The following is a 21,017-nucleotide window of genomic DNA, read 5'->3' on the forward strand; positions in this document are numbered from 1 at the left end:
GGAAACCCATTCTTGTCCTGTTCTTGGTTCTGAAACTGGGATGAATTTCCTTGCCTTTACTCCTTGGATCTTCCTGAAAGCAAATCAATGTGGGCTCCCCTTCCTTCTGGGCAGGACTTAGCTGCCACTTACCAGGAGTAAGTTCAGCTTTATCAGGAGAATACTCAGAAATTCTACCAGGTATACTCCATTGTTCCAATACACCTTTATTTCAGATATTTCACATTACTAATACAAACCCTAATGTATGATCCTCACAAAGGCAAAGCAGTATTTATAAATAGAAAAATGTCCCCAGAAACAGAATGTTTAGAAAAATATTTAGTCAAAAGCAGCAATAGGACACCTATTTATAGCCTTGCTAAAACTGTGTTATTTAACGATTAAAGCTTAGGACTTGCCGTAAGGTGGGCAAGAACTGTCTGCAGCTTTACCGTAGGCCTGCCGTGTGATCTTTGCCAAGTCTTTTAACCTCATTAAATAAGGGTCATCTTTGTCACGTTTGAGATTAATCCATGATTAGCAGAACATGTTGTACATTATATAGTACATAAACCACCACAGAAGTATACTTATTTGTTATGTTTAATATAGCATCTTTTTGCTATAGTTAGAAATTCTACCAAAATTACTGAGTAGATTGAAATTATATGTTCACCTAAAACGTGAGGTCTGAGACAGTCTAGATAAATAATCTTCTAAAAATGGAGAGATCATGGGAAGAGAAAAAAAAAATCTTCATTCTTCAATGTAGAGTGTGAATGAATGAGAAACGCCATTACTGAGCTTAAGCCTTTAACCCTTTACTTAAAACTAGCAGAGATTTTTTTAAATGGGCCTGAGGCAACAGGCTGACTGTGAATGTCTCCAAACTTCAGGAGACTTTAAACATAGCTCTTGGCTTTTACATTTTGGCCCAAGCTTTAGGAAGATCTCCGATAAAAGCCTGTACCTGTACTGCTCCAAACAAACACCTGGTGAGTTCTCGTCTGGACTTGTGTTCTGTGCTATGCACCTCTTGCTGCTCATAACCAGACTGGGAAGTCTGACTTGCTTTGTTGCTCTTGGCTATGCAACTCCTCATTTAGCTACGTATTGCTACCATTTGATTATTGTAACCATGATCCTTTATCTTCTGGCTTAATTTCTGTTGTGCTTTAAGACATAAAGGACTACAGAACTAATTTCTTCTTCTGGGTAAAGCCCAAGTTAAGTTCTTCTCATCCCCAACTGATTCAATGGCTAATGGTAAATTACAAATCAATTTAATTTCAAATAAATTGATACTTGTAGGAATGCAGAATATAACTTTTATTATCCAGAAAACTGCTTTGTTTCTCAGGTAGTTCTTTCCCCATGTCTATGAATTGTATTTTACTCTAGTTGTCACCACAGACAGTCACTGTTCTCAAGCAACACAGACAACACTATTGTGTCTCTTGTGCCATTTCTTATGCATGATCAGTATACTAAATTGACAGACCATTGAGGTTTCTTAATCTTTCTGCAAGCAGCTAGGATATACTTTCTTATCTTGTATTTTTAATCCAACCTTGAGTTTCTGATCTCACACTGACTGTGAGGTACACATAATAAAACATGATCAGAATAGTAAGACTGCCCACAGGATACATCTTTACACCAGTTGAAACTTGTCCTGGGTAGTTTTTCTAATGTTCATATTTTTAAATATTTCATTTATCCATGGTATAAAACTTTGAGGTTACTAGACATAAAACAGGAGCACAATGGAGCACAAACAGAGCAAATGGAGCACAAACTCTCTTCCCCCTGTACTCAGTCTGACTGCAACCCTAGCAGCAGCAGCCTGCCCATTCACTGATGGACTTGCTCCAGCTATTTGAAAGAAAACCACATCTATCAATTTTGCTAATAGAAAGAGGATAAAAATAGTATATCCTTAGAGACCCCTTCCCTTAAAGGCTGTCAGCGGACACCTTGACCCATTTTTGCTGTCTGCCAAAACGAAAGTCTTTTGAGCTAATGTATTTGTGCAATTTGCCAAGCATGATGACAATAACTATAAAACCATATAGACAAAAGAGCATTTGCAACAAGTCAAGATGATCAGTATTGTTGGCCTTATAATCATCTGCAGTTGTTTACAGATGTCCTCACGTCATGCAGTATTACACATGAATAATGCAGTAAGGTCTAGGTTGAGAGTCCACTGCAATTGGATATGGCCTACCAACCTTGTCCTGAGAGCAGAATGGAATTACTTTGGATATCTGCACTCTTCCTACAAGATTTATTCAGGCTCACTTAAAGAAAAATAACAAACACAAGCCAGCAACCCCCAACCCAAAGGCTTTCAGTGTCTTCCTCAATACAAACAACTGAAGCAAATGTGAAACTGTGGTACAAAGGGAGAGAGAAATTCTGAAAGACATTGTCCCTCAACACCCCAGCATCAAGTAAAGACAGTAATCCATGGCAGACAGCTGGTAAACATGGGGAAGTTGCAGTTTTTCTCTGAGTGGACAACTGCTAAAGAGAAATACAAAATAATATTTTCATAGGGGTCATTTCCAATAATTCAAATGAAAATTTCACTTGAGATGATTTCTGTATGACAATATACTTTTATTTTATTTTATTTTATTTTATTTTATTTTATTTTATTTTAAGCTAAAATGACTTAATTTTTTGGTCATAATTCAAAGGCAAACAACTTTTCTTTCCTTTTGCCATGTTTACAATCAAATGTGTAGTTTAGCTGTCCTGGCTGCGTTATATTAAATATTATCTTAGTTTAAATATGAACTATTAGTTATGTCTGAACAGAACTCACATGTAAACCCAACACAGGGGACTGAAATCTTTATCTTTGTTCTTCCTATGCAGAGCCATTAGCTTAGTATGTAAACACAATGCAGTATGTGAATTTAAGCATATTTACTGCCTTAGAATCAGCCCAAATGAGGGAAAATACAGTGCAAACCTCTACTGCACTCCAGTGGAAATTACTGCAGTCACTGCAGTTGAAGTTTCATCACTTCTCAAGCTTTTGCATTTTTTTATTTCTGTTGCTGTACTGCTGCTAGGCCACCTGGTTCCTTAGCTCCATTGCACATGAACTACATTCACGTAATGAAAAAAGGTGATTTCCCCAAACGTGAATTGTATGATAAAAAATGAAGAATGTGAAGCTTCTCTAATTTTTTATTGAATCTATGTAGATGTTCTCAAATTTACAGTAAGTGCCTGAAATAGCCGACTTTGTTCCCCTGACAAAACACACCATCATCATTCCAAACCCCAGGAAAACCAACCTCTCCTGCCAAGCACAACATGTTTCCGAACCATGTTCCCAGTAACAGAGCAGGTTTTCCGACACGAAGCGATCAGGCATTGAAAACAAGAGGTCTTTTTGTTGTCGGAAATGAAGAAACACAGAGAACTCAGCATTGCTGCAGAGCTGCTAAGTCCTAAAAAAATAGTTTTAACTCTGCCAGTCATCCCTAACCCATTCACTTGATCTATTTATGCCTCTGTACATGTAGTAAATAATAATGTTTTCACGGGAACTGTTGGAGGGCATTTCTGCAAGTCTATTAAAAGAGAAGGAATCCCCGTGCCCTCACCCACCTGCCCACAGGGGCCGCCAGCACCCAGAGCCACATGATTAGGGTTTGGATTTGGGTTTGAGAGAGAGGAAGCTCAGAGTCCTGGTGTGTGGGGAGCTGTGTAAATGCTGACAAAGGAAGCTGAGGTCTCCCAAAAGGCTTCCGTTGCGAGGACAGTTTCCTGGGAGACTTGGGTGGGCTTAGTGTGGGGTTAGGATCATGATTAGGTAACGGGTAAGGTTAGGGTTAGGGTTAGAGTTCGGGTTTGGGGTTTGAAGAGAAAGAAAGCGCAGAGGTTGGACTAGCTGATCTTGGAGGTCTCTTCCAACCTAGATAATTACGTGATTCTGAGTGCTGTTATGAGTGGGGCTGCATAAAGGCTGCCGAAGTAAGTTCAGGTCTACCAGAAGGCTTCTGTTGGGAGCAGCCAAGGGAGACTGAGGTGAGCTTAGGGTCATAATTAGGGTAACAGGGTTAGGGTTTGAAGAGAAAGCGCAGGGTGCTGTTGTGTGTGGGGCTGCGTAAAGGCTCCCAAAGGGCGCTCGGTTCTCCCAAAAGGCTTCCGTTGCGAGCACTGCTCCCTGGGAGACTTCTGCGGGCTCAGGATGACAATTAGGGCAATGGTTAGGGTCGGGACTTAGAGAGAGAAAAAGCACAGAACCCTATTGACAGCGGCACTGCATAAAACACCACCAAAAGCAGCTTAAATCCCCCCAAACCCTTCCGTTGTGCGCCCTACTTCCTGACACACCCCCCACCTCCTCCCCCCGCAACCATTCCCCTCAGGCGGGGCGCGGCCCCCTCCCCCCCCCCTTCACCCCCCCCCACCTCCTTCCCGCCCATTCCCCACCCACGTGACCCCCCCACCCACGTGACGCGCGGCCCCGCCCCGGCGCGGCGGCTGAGGTCAGTGCCGCGCGCCGCCGCCGTTGCTCTCCGCCCCCCCCCGCCCCGCTCCCCCCCCTCCTCCTCCTCCTCCTCTCCCGGCCGCCGCTGAGGCACCGCCGCGGAGCCGCCTCCACTCCCCCCCCCCCCCCAGCCCCTTCCCCGGCCCCGTCTCCGGTCCCGGCGCTCCCCTCCGAGCCATGGAGCTGGCGGACGGCGTGGTGTACCAGGAGGACCCCGGCGGCCCCGGCCCCGCCATGATGTCGGAGCGGGTGTCGGGGCTGGCCGGCTCCATCTACCGCGAGTTCGAGCGGCTGATCGGGCGCTACGACGAGGAGGTGGTGGCCGAGCTGATGCCGCTGGTGGTGGCCGTGCTGGAGAACCTGGACTCGGTGTGCGCCCACAGCCAGGAGACCAGCGTGGAGCTGGAGCTGCTGCGGGACGACAACGAGCAGCTCCTCACGCAGTACGAGAGGGAGAAGGCGCTGCGCAAGCAGGCCGAGGAGGTGAGGGGCGGCCGGGGCTGGGGGGGGACTGAGGGGGCTGGGGGGAGACCGGGGTTTGGTAGGGAACCAAGGGGATCCCTGCCCCTGATGGGCTGGGGCTGCGCTGCTGTGGGTGCCTGCTGTGAGCCCCCAGCCTTACTCAGCAGTCTAGAGGAGAATCCTGGAATTGTTAAGGTTGGAAAAAGCCTCCAAGATGATCTGGTCCGACCATCTCCTACTGCACCACCACCCACCAAGCCGTGTCCCTAAGCGCCACGTCCAGCCCTTCCTTGAGCACCCCCAGGGATGTTGACTCCGCCACCTCCCTGGACAGCCCGTCCCAACGCCTGACCACCCCTTCTGAAAACAAATGTCTCCTGATTTCCAACCTGAACCTCCCCTTACCACCTTGAGGCTGTTCCCTCTAGCCCTGTCGCTAGTTACCTGCGAGAAGAGGCCAACCCCCAGCTCCCCACGCCTTCCTTTCAGGTAGTTGTAGTGAGCAATAAGGTCTGAGACTTCTCTTCTCCAGGCCAAACACCCCCAGTTCCCTCAGCCTCACCTCACAGGAGTTGTGTTCCAGGCCCTTCTCTGAACACACTCCAGCCTTGATGCTCTTCTTGTAGTGAGGGGCCCAAAACTGAACCCAGTGCTGAAGGAGGAGCCTGTGAGGCCTCAGCCCTGCACAGCTCACACAGGCCTGGGACCGAGAGCACAGCCTCTTCCCCGCTGTGCTTAATGCCTGGCGGGAGCTGGCCAGCGCTGGGCTCTCTGGGCTCAAGGTTTGACGAAAAGGATGCGCTGCAAAATGTATGGAAAGAGGCACTGTCTGCACCGGTGCTGTGCAGTCTGCATCTAAAAGCTGCAGCTGGCAACAGGTGGTGTGGGTTGCTCAATGGCAAGCTCAGAGTTTGGATGCGACTACAAAAAATGAAGTGAAAATGCCAGAGAATTTCCTCCTTGTAAACTTGTTAACTGGATTTTTTTTTTGTCTGCTAGGTTATAAGGAAATACAATAGAAGGCAGCTGCGCAGGATAGCTGCTTTCAGCCCTTTGTCCTGCCAAACTCTTGTAGGAAATTGGATTGACAGCATTATCTGTAATAGAACAAGTCATCTTATAAGTCTATTTCCAGACCTCACACCCCATGCTTGTCTCTGTGGTTGTGCTTACCTTTTTCCAGATTAGAAAAATAACAACGCTGAAGGTGAAGGCAATCATGATGAGGAAAAGTTAATTTGGAAAACATTGTTTGCCCTGTGCAGATGTTTGCATTCATTATGCCTATAAGTGAGCGAGAAATGTTGTCTTTCAAGTTGCTCCAGGGCTTCAGTAGTTTGCTGCAAACTAAGGTGCTGTCAACAGTGTCCCCAGACTCTTGTACCCATGAACCATTTGTTGTTCTCATCAGACATCTAGTTATTTTACAGTGCTTTCTGGACTTCAGTCTAGAGAGACTGTTGCCATAAATCACTAATTCTGACACAAGCTGCGTGTAAAAGGCTTTTATTTAAATATATATTTTTATTAAGAGTGTCAGTAGAAGGGACAGATACCGATGTTTTTCTGAACTAGTTGATGAGCAAGTCAATCAAGCTTGAAACCCAGGAAGCACTTTCCAGATTGAAAAAATCAGGCCTTGGGCAGCTGAACAGAAACCATAACAATATGATGAAATAGAATATGGCATAAATTGTGTTATTTGGGCTCTTCAGAAGCTGTACGTACATATTTGTACCTCACTGTGATCAACGTTTCTTTGTGTCATGATAAATTAAGGGGACAAGAGGTAACGCTGTCTTAAAAACTACTACTTGTGCTGCAAGACAGCTCACTGATGCTTTTTAAAGAGCAATTAGATCAAAGACGGTATGTTCCATTGTGAGCACCAGGGTCATCTTTTTGGTATGTGCTGGGGTCAGTTCTGCCATACGTTTGTGAAATTGTCCCATAAAGCTTGGTATGTTCATGAGGGGTGTGTTTTATTCAGACTTGATTGATCATTGTGACTTATTTTTGAATGCTGAGGTAACCCGATGGGTGCTCTATCAGTGAAACGAGAGGGAGGGGACGTGAATGTAGCGCTGTTTTTCTTGGACAACAAGTTATTGGCTTCGTGTTTCTCTTTTCTTTCATTTTGGAGGTTGTTTGTGTGCTCTGATAGCAAAATGGAGACCTGTGAGCTACAAAGTTCAATGTTCCATTCTGTCTGTTCTGACTACCCTGGAGAAGTAACGTCCCTTCTTTTTACTTTCTGTTTGCCACTGTAGGAGTATTTATTTGTGGTAATATCTCTGGGAAGATAAATGGTTTACTGTTTGAATAGCAATCTCTTTACACCGCTGTCCTAATTTGCCTCCTTTAATTCTTGAACTTAAAAAGAGCTAGGAAATGTTCTGGAAGCTGTTTTCGCTTCTGTTGCGGTGACTTTAAAATAAAGGAAGATTTCAGAAATACCAGACCTGCTTCTCAGTCCTTCAGATAGTAGTCGAGATCTTGTTAATTGCTATAAAGTCATTTGCCTGACTTTTAACATGGTTGTGCTTTGTGCAGAACTGGAGAAATAGAGGAACTCGCTAGTCTGCTGTTCTGCTTATGGTAGTGCATAACTTATCTTCCCACCTCGTAAACGAGAGGCAGCGTGCCCTGCGACAGAAGTGGGAGAGGAGGAAGGGTTTGGAGTTCTGCTCTCTTACCCATTACTTCTGCAGGAAGCCAAAATCACTATGCCACTTTGTACTTTGGTGTGCATTGCTAGCAGGAGTTTCAGGTGGACTTGGAAACAGACAAAATCCGTCACTGTCTAGCAGTGTCAAGCAGCCTAACTTCCCTTTCAGTTTTTCTGCTGTTGGTGGGATTAAGCTGCTTTCCAGGTCTGATATTCAATATGTAGCTGCTACTTCTACAGTCATGAAAAAGGACTCACCACCATGAAGATTAGTTTAAGTAATAGCATGAACTTGATAGCTAACTTCTGTTACAGGTCTCAGAGCTTACTAAAATAGCATCAGCTCTATACTTGGTTGTTTTCAGCTCCACATTATCTACACCAAGTCTAGCTGAGCTGGTTTTCAACAGTTCCTATCTATAGGATACTCAAGGAAGAGCATGCCTTTGGCTGAAAAGCTAGCATCACTGCAATAAAAGTTACTCAAGTCTGTGTCATAGGGTAATAAGGGCTGCCAAGTAGGTGGTACCCTCAAATCAGATGTGCTCAGTACTGAACCTGGATCATGTGACAAGAAAACAAGTTAATATAGAAGGAAACAGAAGATGAAGACACACACAGGAAGAAATGTTTAATTTTGCTAGAGCTATATTACCAAGTCACTAAATGGACATGTGCTTGAGAGACTGTTCAGAATGTATAGTATATGCTTTGTTGTTTTAGTTTGTGATCCGAGTTCATGTTTATTGCAATGATTATTGCTCTAAATTTTATATAATCAATTTTAAATCTGTGTGAAGACTTCTGGAACTTATTTGCAAAGCACTCTTATACTTTATACTGGAAGTCTTTAAGAACAGGTCAGACAAATGCCTGTCTGAAGTGACATAGTTGATACCGCCTAGAGAAAATGGGAAGGATTAAATGGGAGTTACCAAACATAGCTTGTGAAGGTATCTCAGGCTTGAATTTCAGCGGTAGGCACATGCAGAAGGAAGTGTGCATCATATCCTGTGCTTACACATCGTTATATATCAAAGTTAGGATGCAGACACCAGCATTGATCATTGCAGATTAAGAGCCTGGAAACAGGATGACCTCCTAAGGACAGTTTGAGCCTTTAGATTAGAGTCTTCTGTAATCAGACTCATTCTTTTAAAGATGCACTGGTGTCCTTCAACTTGTTCTTCTCTTTTTTTTTTTTTTTTTTTTTTTTTTTTTTATTTGGAAAAAAGCCCCCAAACTCACTTCTCATTAGATTGCTAAGATATGGCTTTGTGGCCTGTGGAGGAAGTTGCATGAGACGAGGAATGCTAGCTTTTCTGTCTGCCTGAGTATTTTGTGTAATTAGCAGCTCAGGTTGAAATGAGAAATCCATATATCGAGTGGCCAGTGTGTTCCTATGTGTGCTGCTGCATTTACTTTAAGCAGTGCAGAGAGCGTGCCGGATTTAAGTGTGCTGTCAATGTGCTTGGCTGCAGTGACTGCTTATCTGACTGGTCTTTCCATCCTAGTCATACAGGCTTAGTCAAGGCAGGGTGACCAGCTCCCGGGGCTCTGCCTGGGCCTGCCCCGTCACAGGAAGGGGAGATGAAACAGCACAGACACACTCAGCCTCAAGGACTTGGTCTGTGGCTTGATCTGGTACAGTTCTCAGCAGAGGGAGAGAAAAAAAGATCCGTCTTGAATCAGAAAGTTTTCTGAAGAGATGTAACTTGAACCCTTACTCTAACAAAGTGAAGGTAAATGAGTGAAAAACTAACAGATCATTTATTTAATTTTAATGCAAAACCACTTCTCTTGCGTGCAGTTGAAGAACATGAGAGGAAATAGGAAATAATGAAGGACTCTGTCCACAGTTTTGTGACCAGCAGTGGCATTGATGGCTTTGAACGGCTGCTTAGTCAAAAGTATAATTGTCACTGGCCTTTTGCAAATTCTGAAACACATCTGACTTTAGTTGGTTCTCTGATGATTTCCCAAACAAAGATGTTATAGTTCTGTTTCATAATTCTTCTTTCATGTTTTCCCATGTTTTATGTACCAGACCATGGTGGTATTTAGCCCTGGTGCCAAATTTGTGTCCAACTTTGAAGCCCTCCTTAAAATGGAAGTCTGCAAAGAATGAATAAGCTAGACTTGACTTGAATTTTTCAATATAAGGGGCAAAACTATTATATCATCTGCTGCAAAGGGGAGATTGAACAAGTTTTAAGTTTGAGGTTTTTGGTCATACGCTGTCAAATTAATATTCCTAAACTGTTTTTGGAGGGCGTGCTGTGCAAAGACTTTCACGTCTGTCTTTTGGAAGTGGGGGAAGAACTAACTTTTAAATTGCAGAACCCGAAGCAGTCCCACCTGGGTTAGTGTCAGCTGCTTCTCGATTGTTTCATGACTTTTGCTGCAGGCACAGTCATATGAACGCCGTTCGGAGTCCTGTGATAGCCATGTAGAGCTTGCCTGAAAGGAACTCTTGTTCTTCTGCATAGATTTTGATGCATTTGTACATTTGAAGTCATTTTTAATAAAAATCTTTTCTGATGACTGTGCTAAGCTGAAGCCCTTCCATAGGGTAAGAAGCTGTAGTCCATATGTTTGTTAAAACTTACCAGCTTATTAAAAGTTGGTGTGTGAGCGTCTGAATAATTTTTTCCACTAAATTTTCCTAGAAACACACAGGACGTGGTTATATTCAAATCACCTGTAATATTACTATTTGAAAAGCTGGTTTGTAACAGGCTCACGTGCCTTTCCTTCTGCTTGTGCACTTTGCTTTTTCTTCTGGGTGTTGTTAAAGGTTACCAGTTAAACTGATCCCCAGTGTGAAGATAGCTCGTAACCTTGTGACTGCTCCAAGGGAATCCTTCCCATTAGACACCTCCTTCCGCTCAGTCCCATCAAGTGGGCGATTTTCCCACTTCAGTGGGAGGACTGAAGGAAAGGAGGGAAGTGGGCACTGTCCTTTTTCCATTAATCCTGATGATAAGGTGAAATTAATAATCCTTTTTTTTTTTTTTTTTTTTTAACTTGCTGGCTCTTCCCTAGTATCTGGGCTCCTTTTCTTTGCTTCCACGTGGTATCCAGCTGCAGCTTTCTTCTGAACCCCGTTGCTGTCTGGGCTCTTCTTGGTGAAGGCCTCTGATACGCTTTTCCTCATGTCATTAGCTGTCTTAGTAGCTTTTCCTCATGCTTTGGCCTTTTTGCAGTGCTGAATGGAGCTCTGTGTGACCTAATCCATCTTTAGCTGTTCGAGGTAGTCTTTGTGCTGCCAGGACATGCTCAATTTCTTCAGGTTTTGGTTAAGATAAATAGGGGGGGAAAAAAAGCTTTTAAAACTTCCATAGTGATGAATTGTTAACTTGTATGTTACAGAATATAAATGCTGGTACTTGTTAGTGAGCTCCAGAATGTTGAGTGTTGCTCCTTGGTAAACCACAGTAGCAGAAGGTGGTGTGACCAGCACTATTGCAGTGTCTGTAAGTGGTTGGCTAAGCAGTTGACAGATTGGAGGAGATGGTTATTAAGCTGTTGATAAAGACTCAACGTTTTATAATCTGTTGGACACTAGAAGCAATTGGGTGGGGATGGAAAATGTGTGATATTTTTGGCTGGCAGTTGGAAGGTGTGTACTGTAGTGGCTGTGTTTTCATTTCATGGCTTCTTGGTGAAGGTGTGCTTCATAGATGTTCAGTCAAATCAAAGGATACTGAGGCCTTCTGTATTCCTATGTGGGGTTGGCAGGCAGTGTGTGAAGCTGGGATAAAATAAAATAATTCATGTTTGTGTTAGTACTGAGCGGGATTCTCTGAAGAAGCCGGTACTTAGATGATGGTGATTATGCGAAGCATGCTGGATGGATGGGATACTTGACCAGTGGACACAAGAGTGAATGTGGGCTGTAGAGGTGTTATTCTGGGAACCCAGTTGTATCCTTCTTTGCTGTGAAGAGCTCTGTATTGTTTCCTACATGCTTCTTGAAGTGAAAGTCTTTCTACTTAAATCTAGGAATGATCGTGCATCTGTTGCTTCAGTTTGATGAAATAGAAATGAAATTTGCTCATGCCTTTTAAAGTTTTTTGAACTCAAGTCTAATTTGACTATATTTTCCTGTCTAGAAATTCATTGAGTTTGAAGATTCTCAAGAACAAGAGAAAAAGGACTTGCAGACCAGAGTGGAAGCATTAGAATCACAAACTCGACAGCTTGAACTAAAAGCAAAAAACTATGCTGATCAAAGTAAGTAAAATATATATTGCACCGTGTTTAATGTGATAATAGTGTATTAGAATTTTGTTCTGTAGAATGGTAACATGCGTGCTGAATATCTATACTGATTTGTGCATTTTGACAAATAACTTTTAATTCCTGTGCAAGTTTGTTTTCCTTACAATTAAGGCAAAAAAAAAAAATTAGATACATGCATATGGTTTATAATGTGATTCTTCTTCTATCGTATTTGTTTTCCTTTTAAATCGTGCTATCTTCTTCTTTAGCAACTTTTTCAAGAGCTTTTAGAACTTGTTTTGCAATCAGTAACAAGAGAATAAGCTAACTTTCTTCCCCACAAATAAATTTGCATCTTATTAAACTGTTGCCTGTGCTAAAAATAAATGTAGTCTTTGGGATTAGAAGTGTTACTGGATAAGAATACCTCTGCTTCTGATTCTAGTGAGCATTTATAAAACTTTGCTGAATTATTTTTAAGTCATTTAGTATTTACAGAAAATGAGTTGAGGAAGTGTACTACTTTGAGATGTTCTGTGTAATTTACCAAAATTTGTGTAAGTTTTGGAGAAACACAGCAATGTTTAGTTTGTTTGAAATATGGAAAGTTACAAAATGAATGTAATGTAGCTCTTTGTTGGACTGGTTCTTATCCAGGTGGATTCAGTGGTTGATCAAAACTTCATTGTGGGTTTTTCTACCTCTAGTTGAGGAAAGGGTAAAGAAAAAATAACAAAAAACCTCTAAACCACAAAAATATTCTCTCATTCCATCTCTTCCACCCCCAGTCTGAAAGTGAAAATGAAAGCTCTGTTGCTAATCATGGATTCATTTTTTTTTTTTTTTTTTTTTGCTTCGAGTCTGTTAAGTGTTCAGTGAAGGTTCTGATCTTTGTGTTTTCATTTAACATTTTTGGGCACAGTATAGAAATGTTGATTAATGTCAATTGATGTTTTTGTCAAACTGATGAGAGGTGCTTCTGAGCTCATTTCTGTTCACCTAAGACGAGTATACCTGGCTGTTAATATACAGCTTTTATTGCTGGCTCATGCACAAATGCAGTGACGGAGTGTTATCAAGCCTGATCAGGCTGGGATAAGATCAGCTTCTAAAAGCGAGCTGCCACTTGTCGAGTAGCTCTCTTCTCCACTGTTCTTTCCTCCTCTGTTTCTTGTCAGCCACCTTCCATGTCTGTAATGCAAGAAGTTAGAGCTTTCTTTTTTCATCCTAAGATATAATAATCTTCTGTGAAGTTTGGTTTTCAGTGTTATGAGTAAGGGTAGAAACATAACTTTTGAGAAACAACAGAGCTGTATGGAACACTGGGTTTGGCTTATGATGTGGCTTGGTAGCTTGTCTAGGACAACATGAAAGTGTTACAAATACTTGAAATGCTGCTGATGCAGAGTAAGATCAAAGGAGCCGTAAACACAGTTGTGAACACCTAATGAATATTATGCAACTGAACTGATTTTTCAGTGATCTAAATTTCTAGGGTATGAAAACGATGCAGGTATACAGATTCTTCAAGAAGTCTAACTTTGCAGTATTATCTCTTCTATTCCATAGGCAAGGCAATTTGTGCGTCCTATGACACCAAAAATACAAGTATGTCACTTGAATTCACTGGATGGAGATATGAACCATCTAGTTATATTTCTTTTTCTCTACGTCTGGTACTGTCTGTGCACTTAAATCAGTCTGTGGTATTGCCAGCTGTTACCACACCGACATTCTGAATAGTGGTGCTGTTATCACCTGTAATGGGACGTGCCAGTTCCTGGCACAGGGTGAGTAAGCTAGTGAAACCTGGCTTGGCCCTTCTGGGTCAGAGTACAGAGGCTGAGATAGCGACATCAGTTTATCGGAAAATGCTTCATGTATTACTTCGTACTTAGTATCAGTGGAATGTGATATACTAGATTACTTAGTATCAGTGGAATGTGATAGATACTAGACTAACCATTTTTACATCCCGTTTTCTTAGGGATCCACTTTCCAATCTCAGAATCAAAGCACTCCTGAGCCTGGCAAACATCTTTGTGAGACACTACAGTTTTGCCACAGGCACAAACCTAGGGTTTATGTTTAAGCACTTTCGTGCATATTAGATTGCAGAAATTCACCAAGTGGCCGTGCTGGTGTTTGGCTGCTGTTGAACTGCCTCAAAGTATGTGGGAGGTCTGTTTTGTTTTTCATCTGAGAACAGTGGTGTGGGTTTGGTCAAAGATGGAAATGCCAGTCTTGTGAACTAAATGGAGACCCAGGGGTTTATGCCTTGTATATTTTAATTCTTGCTGTCAAAATACAATACAGATACAAGAGTTCAGATGTTGGGTGACTTACTTTGTGCCTCCTGGTGAAGAATGACAGCAAGAATGAGTCATGGGTTTGTTTTGACTCAAAATAAGGTTTTTTTTTTTTGTCAGTAACCTAAGTCAATAAGATTTTGACTCAAAATCTAGGCTTTTACTTACATGTAAGTTACAGATAACACTGAAGTTCAAGTTGGTAAAATCTCACAATAGAGCTTATTGGCATTTTCATAATTGACTGATTTTTAGAATAAAACCCAATTAAGACATGGGGCTGCATCTCTGAAGGTAGTTTCATCTGCTAGATGGTATCCAAACCTTGAGCAGGATAAATAGTACTCCCTTCTGCTAAAGAGTTCACATGTTGCTCCTCACAGAGATTGAAATGCTTTACAAATAAAATGAACTGCTTTGAAAACACTTAATCACAGTGATCTTCCCACTAAAAAAAAATATTTCTTTCAACTGAAGTATCATGTGGGATTACGTTCATAGCCACATATGTAACCAGCTGGGCTGGAATAAGTCTGCCATTTGAAATTAAAGAAGTGGAAAAGGAAGCTTAGTTTTTGTCAACTAGTTTCTACATTATTGTGGTTCACTTCCCACCCACCACGTTACTGATTTAAACGTTTGCTGTCAGCTGCAGCCTAGACCAGTGACCTACCATGACAAAACATTTCCCGGAGGAATGGGGAAGGGGCAGAGGGGGACAGCTTGGCCTGGTGGCACCGCTGAGAGTGCACTGAGCTGCTGTAGATGGTGAAAGCCTGTGTGGCAGGGGCAGATGCACGTCTGGCTATCACTTGCACAATATAAAGCACCTGATCCTTGGTTTTGGTGGGTTGTGGTGGTTGTCGAAGTCAAGTTTGCTGCCAGAAAATAGAAGTGGCAAGTTGCATCCTGGGATATTTTGGTAAGCTTTACAACTGCTTGAAGTAGAGCAAAGGTGTAAGGATTTGTGACTTCTATTTGAGTGCAGGAATGTGCTGCTGTGGCACGGCTCTTTGGCCTGTCATCCATTTACTCGTCTCATTTTGCACTGCTGCTTTTTCTCTGTGACTTTGCATTGTCTGCCCCTCTCCAGCCCTGCATTGGCAGCCTTGGCTGTCATTGTTACCTGTGCAGGGAGCACAGGGAAGTCTGGCCCTGTGGCTAGTGGAAGTAAAAGCAAATTAAGTCTCCAGGATCTATCTTCATGATACTTGTCTTGGGATGATGTCAGTACGGGCAGTTTCAGAAGCTCTTGCTGTCAGTCTTAAGAAAAATTTTTACTCGGAGAGCAGATGTCTCTTTGGCTTTATTGCTCGAGTAGACTTCTGGATTTTTTTCTTGACAGCAGAGGGCACCTGTGAACATTGCAGGGGTGTGCCAGGCATGGATGTGCTGGTGTTTCTTGTTTCAAATTAGAAGCTTTAACACTTCAATTCTTCTCTTCCCCTTCCCATCCCTCACACTTCAGACAAGTGTCTGAGGCTGACACCAGTCTTTGATAACCCTGAACATCTTTATCAAGAGCTTTAGATAACTGCCTAACAGTTTCACATTATTTTAAGTCTTGATTGTAGCGATGCCACTAGCTCTGCTTGTAACTAGCTTGCAGCCTTAAGAAGTTTCAAATTTCAATCTTGAATCTGGAAAATCAGGCTCACAGAGCTGTTTAAAAACTTGTAGTACAAATGCATACCTTGCTTGTCCAGCTGAGCTCCACAATTGCACATGCTGTGTTGCTGTGGGTGTTGCTTGGTCTGGTTACTAAATGGGGTGTGAGCCTTGCGGTGCTCCCCTGGTGCCCCAGTGAATTCTGTGGGAGCTAGAGAAGTTTATTCTTTTCCCTCCTTGCATCACTCTTTGGGAATATCAGGTGGCTTGGTTTGTTTGTTTTGTGAAAGGCAACTATAGTATATCTTGTGGCTTATTGCGTAAGTGAACAGCTTTGGGATGTGCTTTCTGGAGGAATCATTTTTCAGGTTAACTTATTCACAAGGATAGTCGGGTTTAATCCCAAGAGAAATTGGGGGAAAAAAAAGTCATCTGGATGGATCAAGTGCTTTCTGATAGTGATGGTAGGCTCTGGGAGTTGAGAGATTTGGTTTCTTTTCTGGATCTGCCTAGTGCTTAAATATAACCAAGGTACCTTGCCACATTTGACAGGACAACTGAAGCACAGATATGTTTCCATACCTCATAAGTTTATCAAACATAAACTTCCTAAGTATGCTTGTTAGATTTTATTTGGAAAAAACTACATATAAAATTAAACCTCTGTCTTCAGAGCTGGGGACATTGTGCCACAACTGTTGGGTTGACTATTTCCCACATCAGGTGACATAACTCAGCAATTGATACTGCTGGCCGTAGGTTTTATTTGGGATATGAGGCAAATGTTTTGGCAGCTGATGTAAACATGCAGATTTGTTTTCCTCCTATGCTAAACAGAGCTGTTGCTTTTACTGACTTCAAGAGATTGCAGGACTGGTTACTGTTGTGAATCTTCTGCAGATGTTTGCTATTCATTTTCATCTGAACTTGCCAGATACCAGCATTATTACAGCGTACACAGAGATGGACATCTTGATCTACAATCTGAAGGCACCCAGCGCCAGAGATCTGCTGACACCTTACTGCAGAAGCAATTGGATGTAGACGTGTGTAGTTAACAATGAAACTTTAATATGAACTTTCACCTGTGAAACCTAACATTGGTTTGAGACGTGACTCGTGACTTGAGTATCTGCACACGTGATAATGTCAGCAACTGGTGTGAAATACAGCTGTTGGTAATGCTATTTCTAGGTACGGCTCAACAGGAGTGGTTTTTCTAAGGAGTTCAAGAGACCTTTTTGGTAGATCCTCAAGCTGAGAAGCTAAGGCTTGTTCAGGGGAGGTCTTTATTCCCATGTATTTTGTGAAGACTGAAAGCAGGCTCTTTTCCAGCAGAAAAGGAATAGAGCATATCAAGTTCTTGTATTTCTTGATTAATGAATTTGGACCTTAGTTTGCTGGGTTCTCCTCAGCGTTGCTCATCTACATTGGCTTGTTGACAAGGCACAGATACTCCCCCTCCTTCTACACTGTGCTGTGGGTATCGTTTACTAAACTTGAAGAACTGTTCTGTGAGGAGGAGTGTGAGCATCAAAGTGTGCCAGAAACAAACACTTGTTTTTGACTAAAGCCTTTCTCAGTTGCTTGGAGAGGTGACGAGCCTGGCGGCGTTTCAGGAGCTCCCTGGGTACCTCCGGCTGCTCTTGCACCAAGGGGATGTTTATTTCCCAGCTCTGCACTTCAGCCAGAGCATCTGTGACAAGGCACTGCTGTTAGGAAACAAACCAGCTCCTGCCGTGGGGCGTTCAGACCTGAAGGTGTCTGGTACCTTTCCGCTTGAATGCGAGTGTGGAATTATCATCTATACCCCCTCTGTTAGTTCTTTATGCTGTGAAAAAGGTGAAGACCAACAACAGTGCTATTACAGCTTCAGTTATGGTTCCTTTTTACCTTCTTAAAATAGTTTTCCAATGCTTAATTTTTATGGGCATCTGTGGGCTGCCTTATGTTGAGAAACTATAGTGGTACCTGGTGTTTCTGCCTTGTGGGAATCAGTCGTCCACTAGATGGAGCAGAGGCTACAGTTAGCTTGGGAGGTTGCACTAAGTCACGCTACAAGGCTGGAGGCTAAACCAAAATGGAGTAGAAAATGAGAGCAGTGATTGGTCTGCTGTGAACTAATCTATTAATATACCTGAGCAAAAGTGGTCAGAGTAGGTTGAAATCTGCTGACATGTAATTAACTGCTTGTGGAAATCTATTTTTTAAATTGAGTGGCATGCCAGTGGTTTGGGTGCTGAATTTTGTTATAACTGCTTTTTTTCCTCTAACAATGGAGAAAAGCTTTAAAAGCTTTTTTTTTTTTCTTTTTCTCTAAGACTCCTACGTTCCCAAGTTGTTTGGGTTATCTGGCTTTAAACACGAGTCCAGTCTGCTGTCTTCTGCATTTATGTTGACTCTGGATTTTTTTGGAAAAAGTGACTTGCTTCAGTAGCCAAATGTATAAGCAAATATATTACTTTTCAAAACAAACACTCAAAACTTTCCTCAGTGAAACACTATTTTGGCCAGAGAACAAGGGAGAAGTTAGTAATAGATCCAATTTTTGATTTGATTTTTATAGAAGTTGGCTTGTACATATCCTTGTTCATTTCAATTTCAGTCTCTGTGAGGGAGCCTGGCAGTGCAGCTGTCTGCATTAATATAATGAAATGGTGGTAGCAGAAAGTTGAAGGAGCGTTTTTGAAGTTATGTCAAGCTTTTGATGATAAATTTCTATGATTTGGAGGTTTGTTTGATACAGTGGGTACTTGAACAGTCCAGAGATGGCAGCAACAAGACCTTGGAGCTTTGTGTGTTATTTGCAATCAGTAGAGCATTATCTTGACAATGAAGTTACCTGATTTAGTGCCCTATTTTTGAACTGCAAAGTAGATCTGCAGTTCACAGCAGTAAGAGCTACTCGAAGATGCTGGTTGACAAGGAATTGGATTTGCCACTTGTATTAAAAATTTGTTTTCTGTGTTGATTATTTCCTGGTCTTATCACTTTTGGGTTAAATAATTGCTTGACAGCTTCAGTGCTGGTTTCAGGCAATGTCTGATGTCTGTCCTTTAGCAACTTACTAGATCATGAGGTCCTGCTGGCTCATAGAATCGGTTGTGCTTGGTCTGTAAGTTAACTTTGCTATGGGACTTGCATTTAAGAACAGATCTGGATGAGAACTGTTCAAGGAGAGCTTTCAGATGGCTTCAGTGCCAGGAAGGGCTTGTCGGTGAGCTGGATCTGTGTCCTGGTTTGTGTAGCAGGAACTTGCCATTCCTCTTGAAGGTGCCACACAGGTTGGATTTGGTGTTCTAGCAGGTCTGTTTCTCTTTCTCCCCCTTAGGCTTATCAGCAGTTTGAGGCAGAGGACAACATACAGATGGAGGGTGTTCCAAACTTGGTAAAAGCCATCAGACTTGGGAGGTAAGCTCTGATTTTTGAACAGGCAGGGTAGGCAGCTGTGCTGCCTAATTCTTTGTAATGCTGTCAAGTGGTAGAAACTCCAGAGGCTTGTCTAGTTTAATGTGTAACCTCCTTTTTTTAGGTTCAATTGGTTTGATTTGAGAGGACTTCAGTTAAGACTGGTGCTTCAGGTCATTGAATGTGTTAGGATATTGATAGTGCTGGAGAAGGTTGCAGACAGACCTTGAGCGTGAATTTGTGATGGTGTGCCAGTAGGATGCTTTCACATTGGCCTAAAAATAGTAGGGAACCTGCATTTTGTGCTCTTCCTTTTAAAGCTGAGTCTTTTTTGTTGTAGAATGTCAACAAAGCCCACAGTGACGTAATATGAAGACGTTTCCATTTTTGAAAGGTAGACTTGCAGCCATGAGCGGTGGCACTCTTTCAGTGTTTATTACATTTTGCCCCTGTAGTATCCATCATAAACTTGCACTGTATCTCACATGATGTAACAAGGATATAATGGCTTTATAAAGCCATTATGACAGAGGCGGTGGATACTTTGCACTAAGGTTGTGCTCTTGCATGGCAAAACACGTGGGAAACTTCATACGTATGGCAGTGATGGCAGCTAAAGGGTTTTTAACTTTGTTCCCTGAAGCATTCGGACAATGTGCAGCATCAAACTGATTTCATCAGCTACCCGTTAGGAATTCAACATCTTAGGAAACGTCAGAGGTGTTTTTAATGTTGTTACTTTAAACAAAAATGTGACCTTTGCTTGGATCCCTGGCTGGCAGGCTCTTTGCGGACCCAGTGGTGTTAGGCAGTGCCGGCACGGTTCCTGCTTCGGGTGGATGTTATCAGGGCGGTTCCAGACTTCCACTCTTTTGTGTGGTGGAGTAAAACAGAGCTGACAACAATGCAGTTTAAATGTGCTTCTGTGTGCCATTGGAAGGCATTTCTTCTGTCTCCTATTTCATTGCTGTGAACTTCCTCTTGCTGCTGACAGGAGTGTTTATTTAATAGTGACTTTATTAGTTCCTCTAAGGTTTGGGGGCCAGAACCTTATGGTCTTCCTCAAGTCTTCTGGCTGTTCTTCACCAGGTGCAGGTACCCTCTGTGTTTAGGAGTGTGGTGATCTCTGATCCCAAGGGAATATCTGATCTCTTCCATGGTGTTTAACTGGAAAAGGGAAGTGTGCTCTGTTGGCTGATGTTTGGTTTAGATCATCTCTTTGGGGAAACATGTTCTGTGTCAAATAGGTTTCCAGTGTTTATTGTCCTGTTGGTATTGGAAAAGCTTGTTTTGAGGACTGTTAATATGGTATCTGAGGTACATAAACTTAGCGTACATCTGCTTGTGGCTGAAACTGCCAGCTGTAGAAGTGTGATGTGAGCATTAAGAAACTGGAGACAACTCCCAGAAGAAAACTGGGAATGAGAAATGCAACTTTCTAGGGCGTTCATATTATTTTTAAACTTCCGTGCATAACTAAACCTGATCTTGAGTAACCATTTTTATGAAGATCTCCTCTTTGAATATTCAGTAACTGTATTTATGTACTACTGTTTTCTATTACTTGATTTCAGGAACTAATTAAAATTGGATGATAGGAGAAAATAGCGTGCTTCATTATGGAACCGCAACCTTCGTGAAAGTGTTTGCTGTGTAGCTAATTATGGGAGGTGCTTTTGTGGGCTTCATGAAGGAAGGTTACAGACAGCTGTGAAGAAAGAAGCATGTTTGTAGCACCTAGAGCACCACTTTAATTTCCACTAAATACGTTGCATAAAGTAATTCTCCCAGAATCTTCCAGCTCAAGTTCATCTCCAGGACTCAGTGTTGGTTGTGGTGC

The 21,017-nt window shown here is 42.4% G+C and overlaps 1 protein-coding gene across 7 annotated transcripts in view; it reads left to right on the plus strand.

The window, feature by feature from the left end:
- The first annotated feature begins 4,645 nt into the window (after positions 1-4,645).
- Positions 4,646-21,017, plus strand: part of SPAG9 (sperm associated antigen 9) — a 63,072-nt gene continuing 46,700 nt past the window's right edge. For 4 of the 7 annotated variants that reach the window (XM_032199741.1, XM_032199745.1, XM_032199747.1 and 1 more), the window contains exons 1-2: positions 4,646-4,981; positions 11,744-11,864. In XM_032199741.1, coding sequence (XP_032055632.1) covers positions 4,676-4,981; positions 11,744-11,864 — 427 coding nt within the window. In that variant the 5' untranslated portion in view covers positions 4,646-4,675. The remainder of the gene's footprint in view (positions 4,982-11,743; positions 11,865-21,017) is intronic. The other 3 variants (XM_032199743.1, XM_032199744.1, XM_032199746.1) reach the window with 1 other exon arrangement.

This window comes from Aythya fuligula, chromosome 18, assembly GCF_009819795.1.
Source record: "Aythya fuligula isolate bAytFul2 chromosome 18, bAytFul2.pri, whole genome shotgun sequence".
NCBI classification, from domain to species: Eukaryota; Metazoa; Chordata; class Aves; order Anseriformes; family Anatidae; genus Aythya; species Aythya fuligula.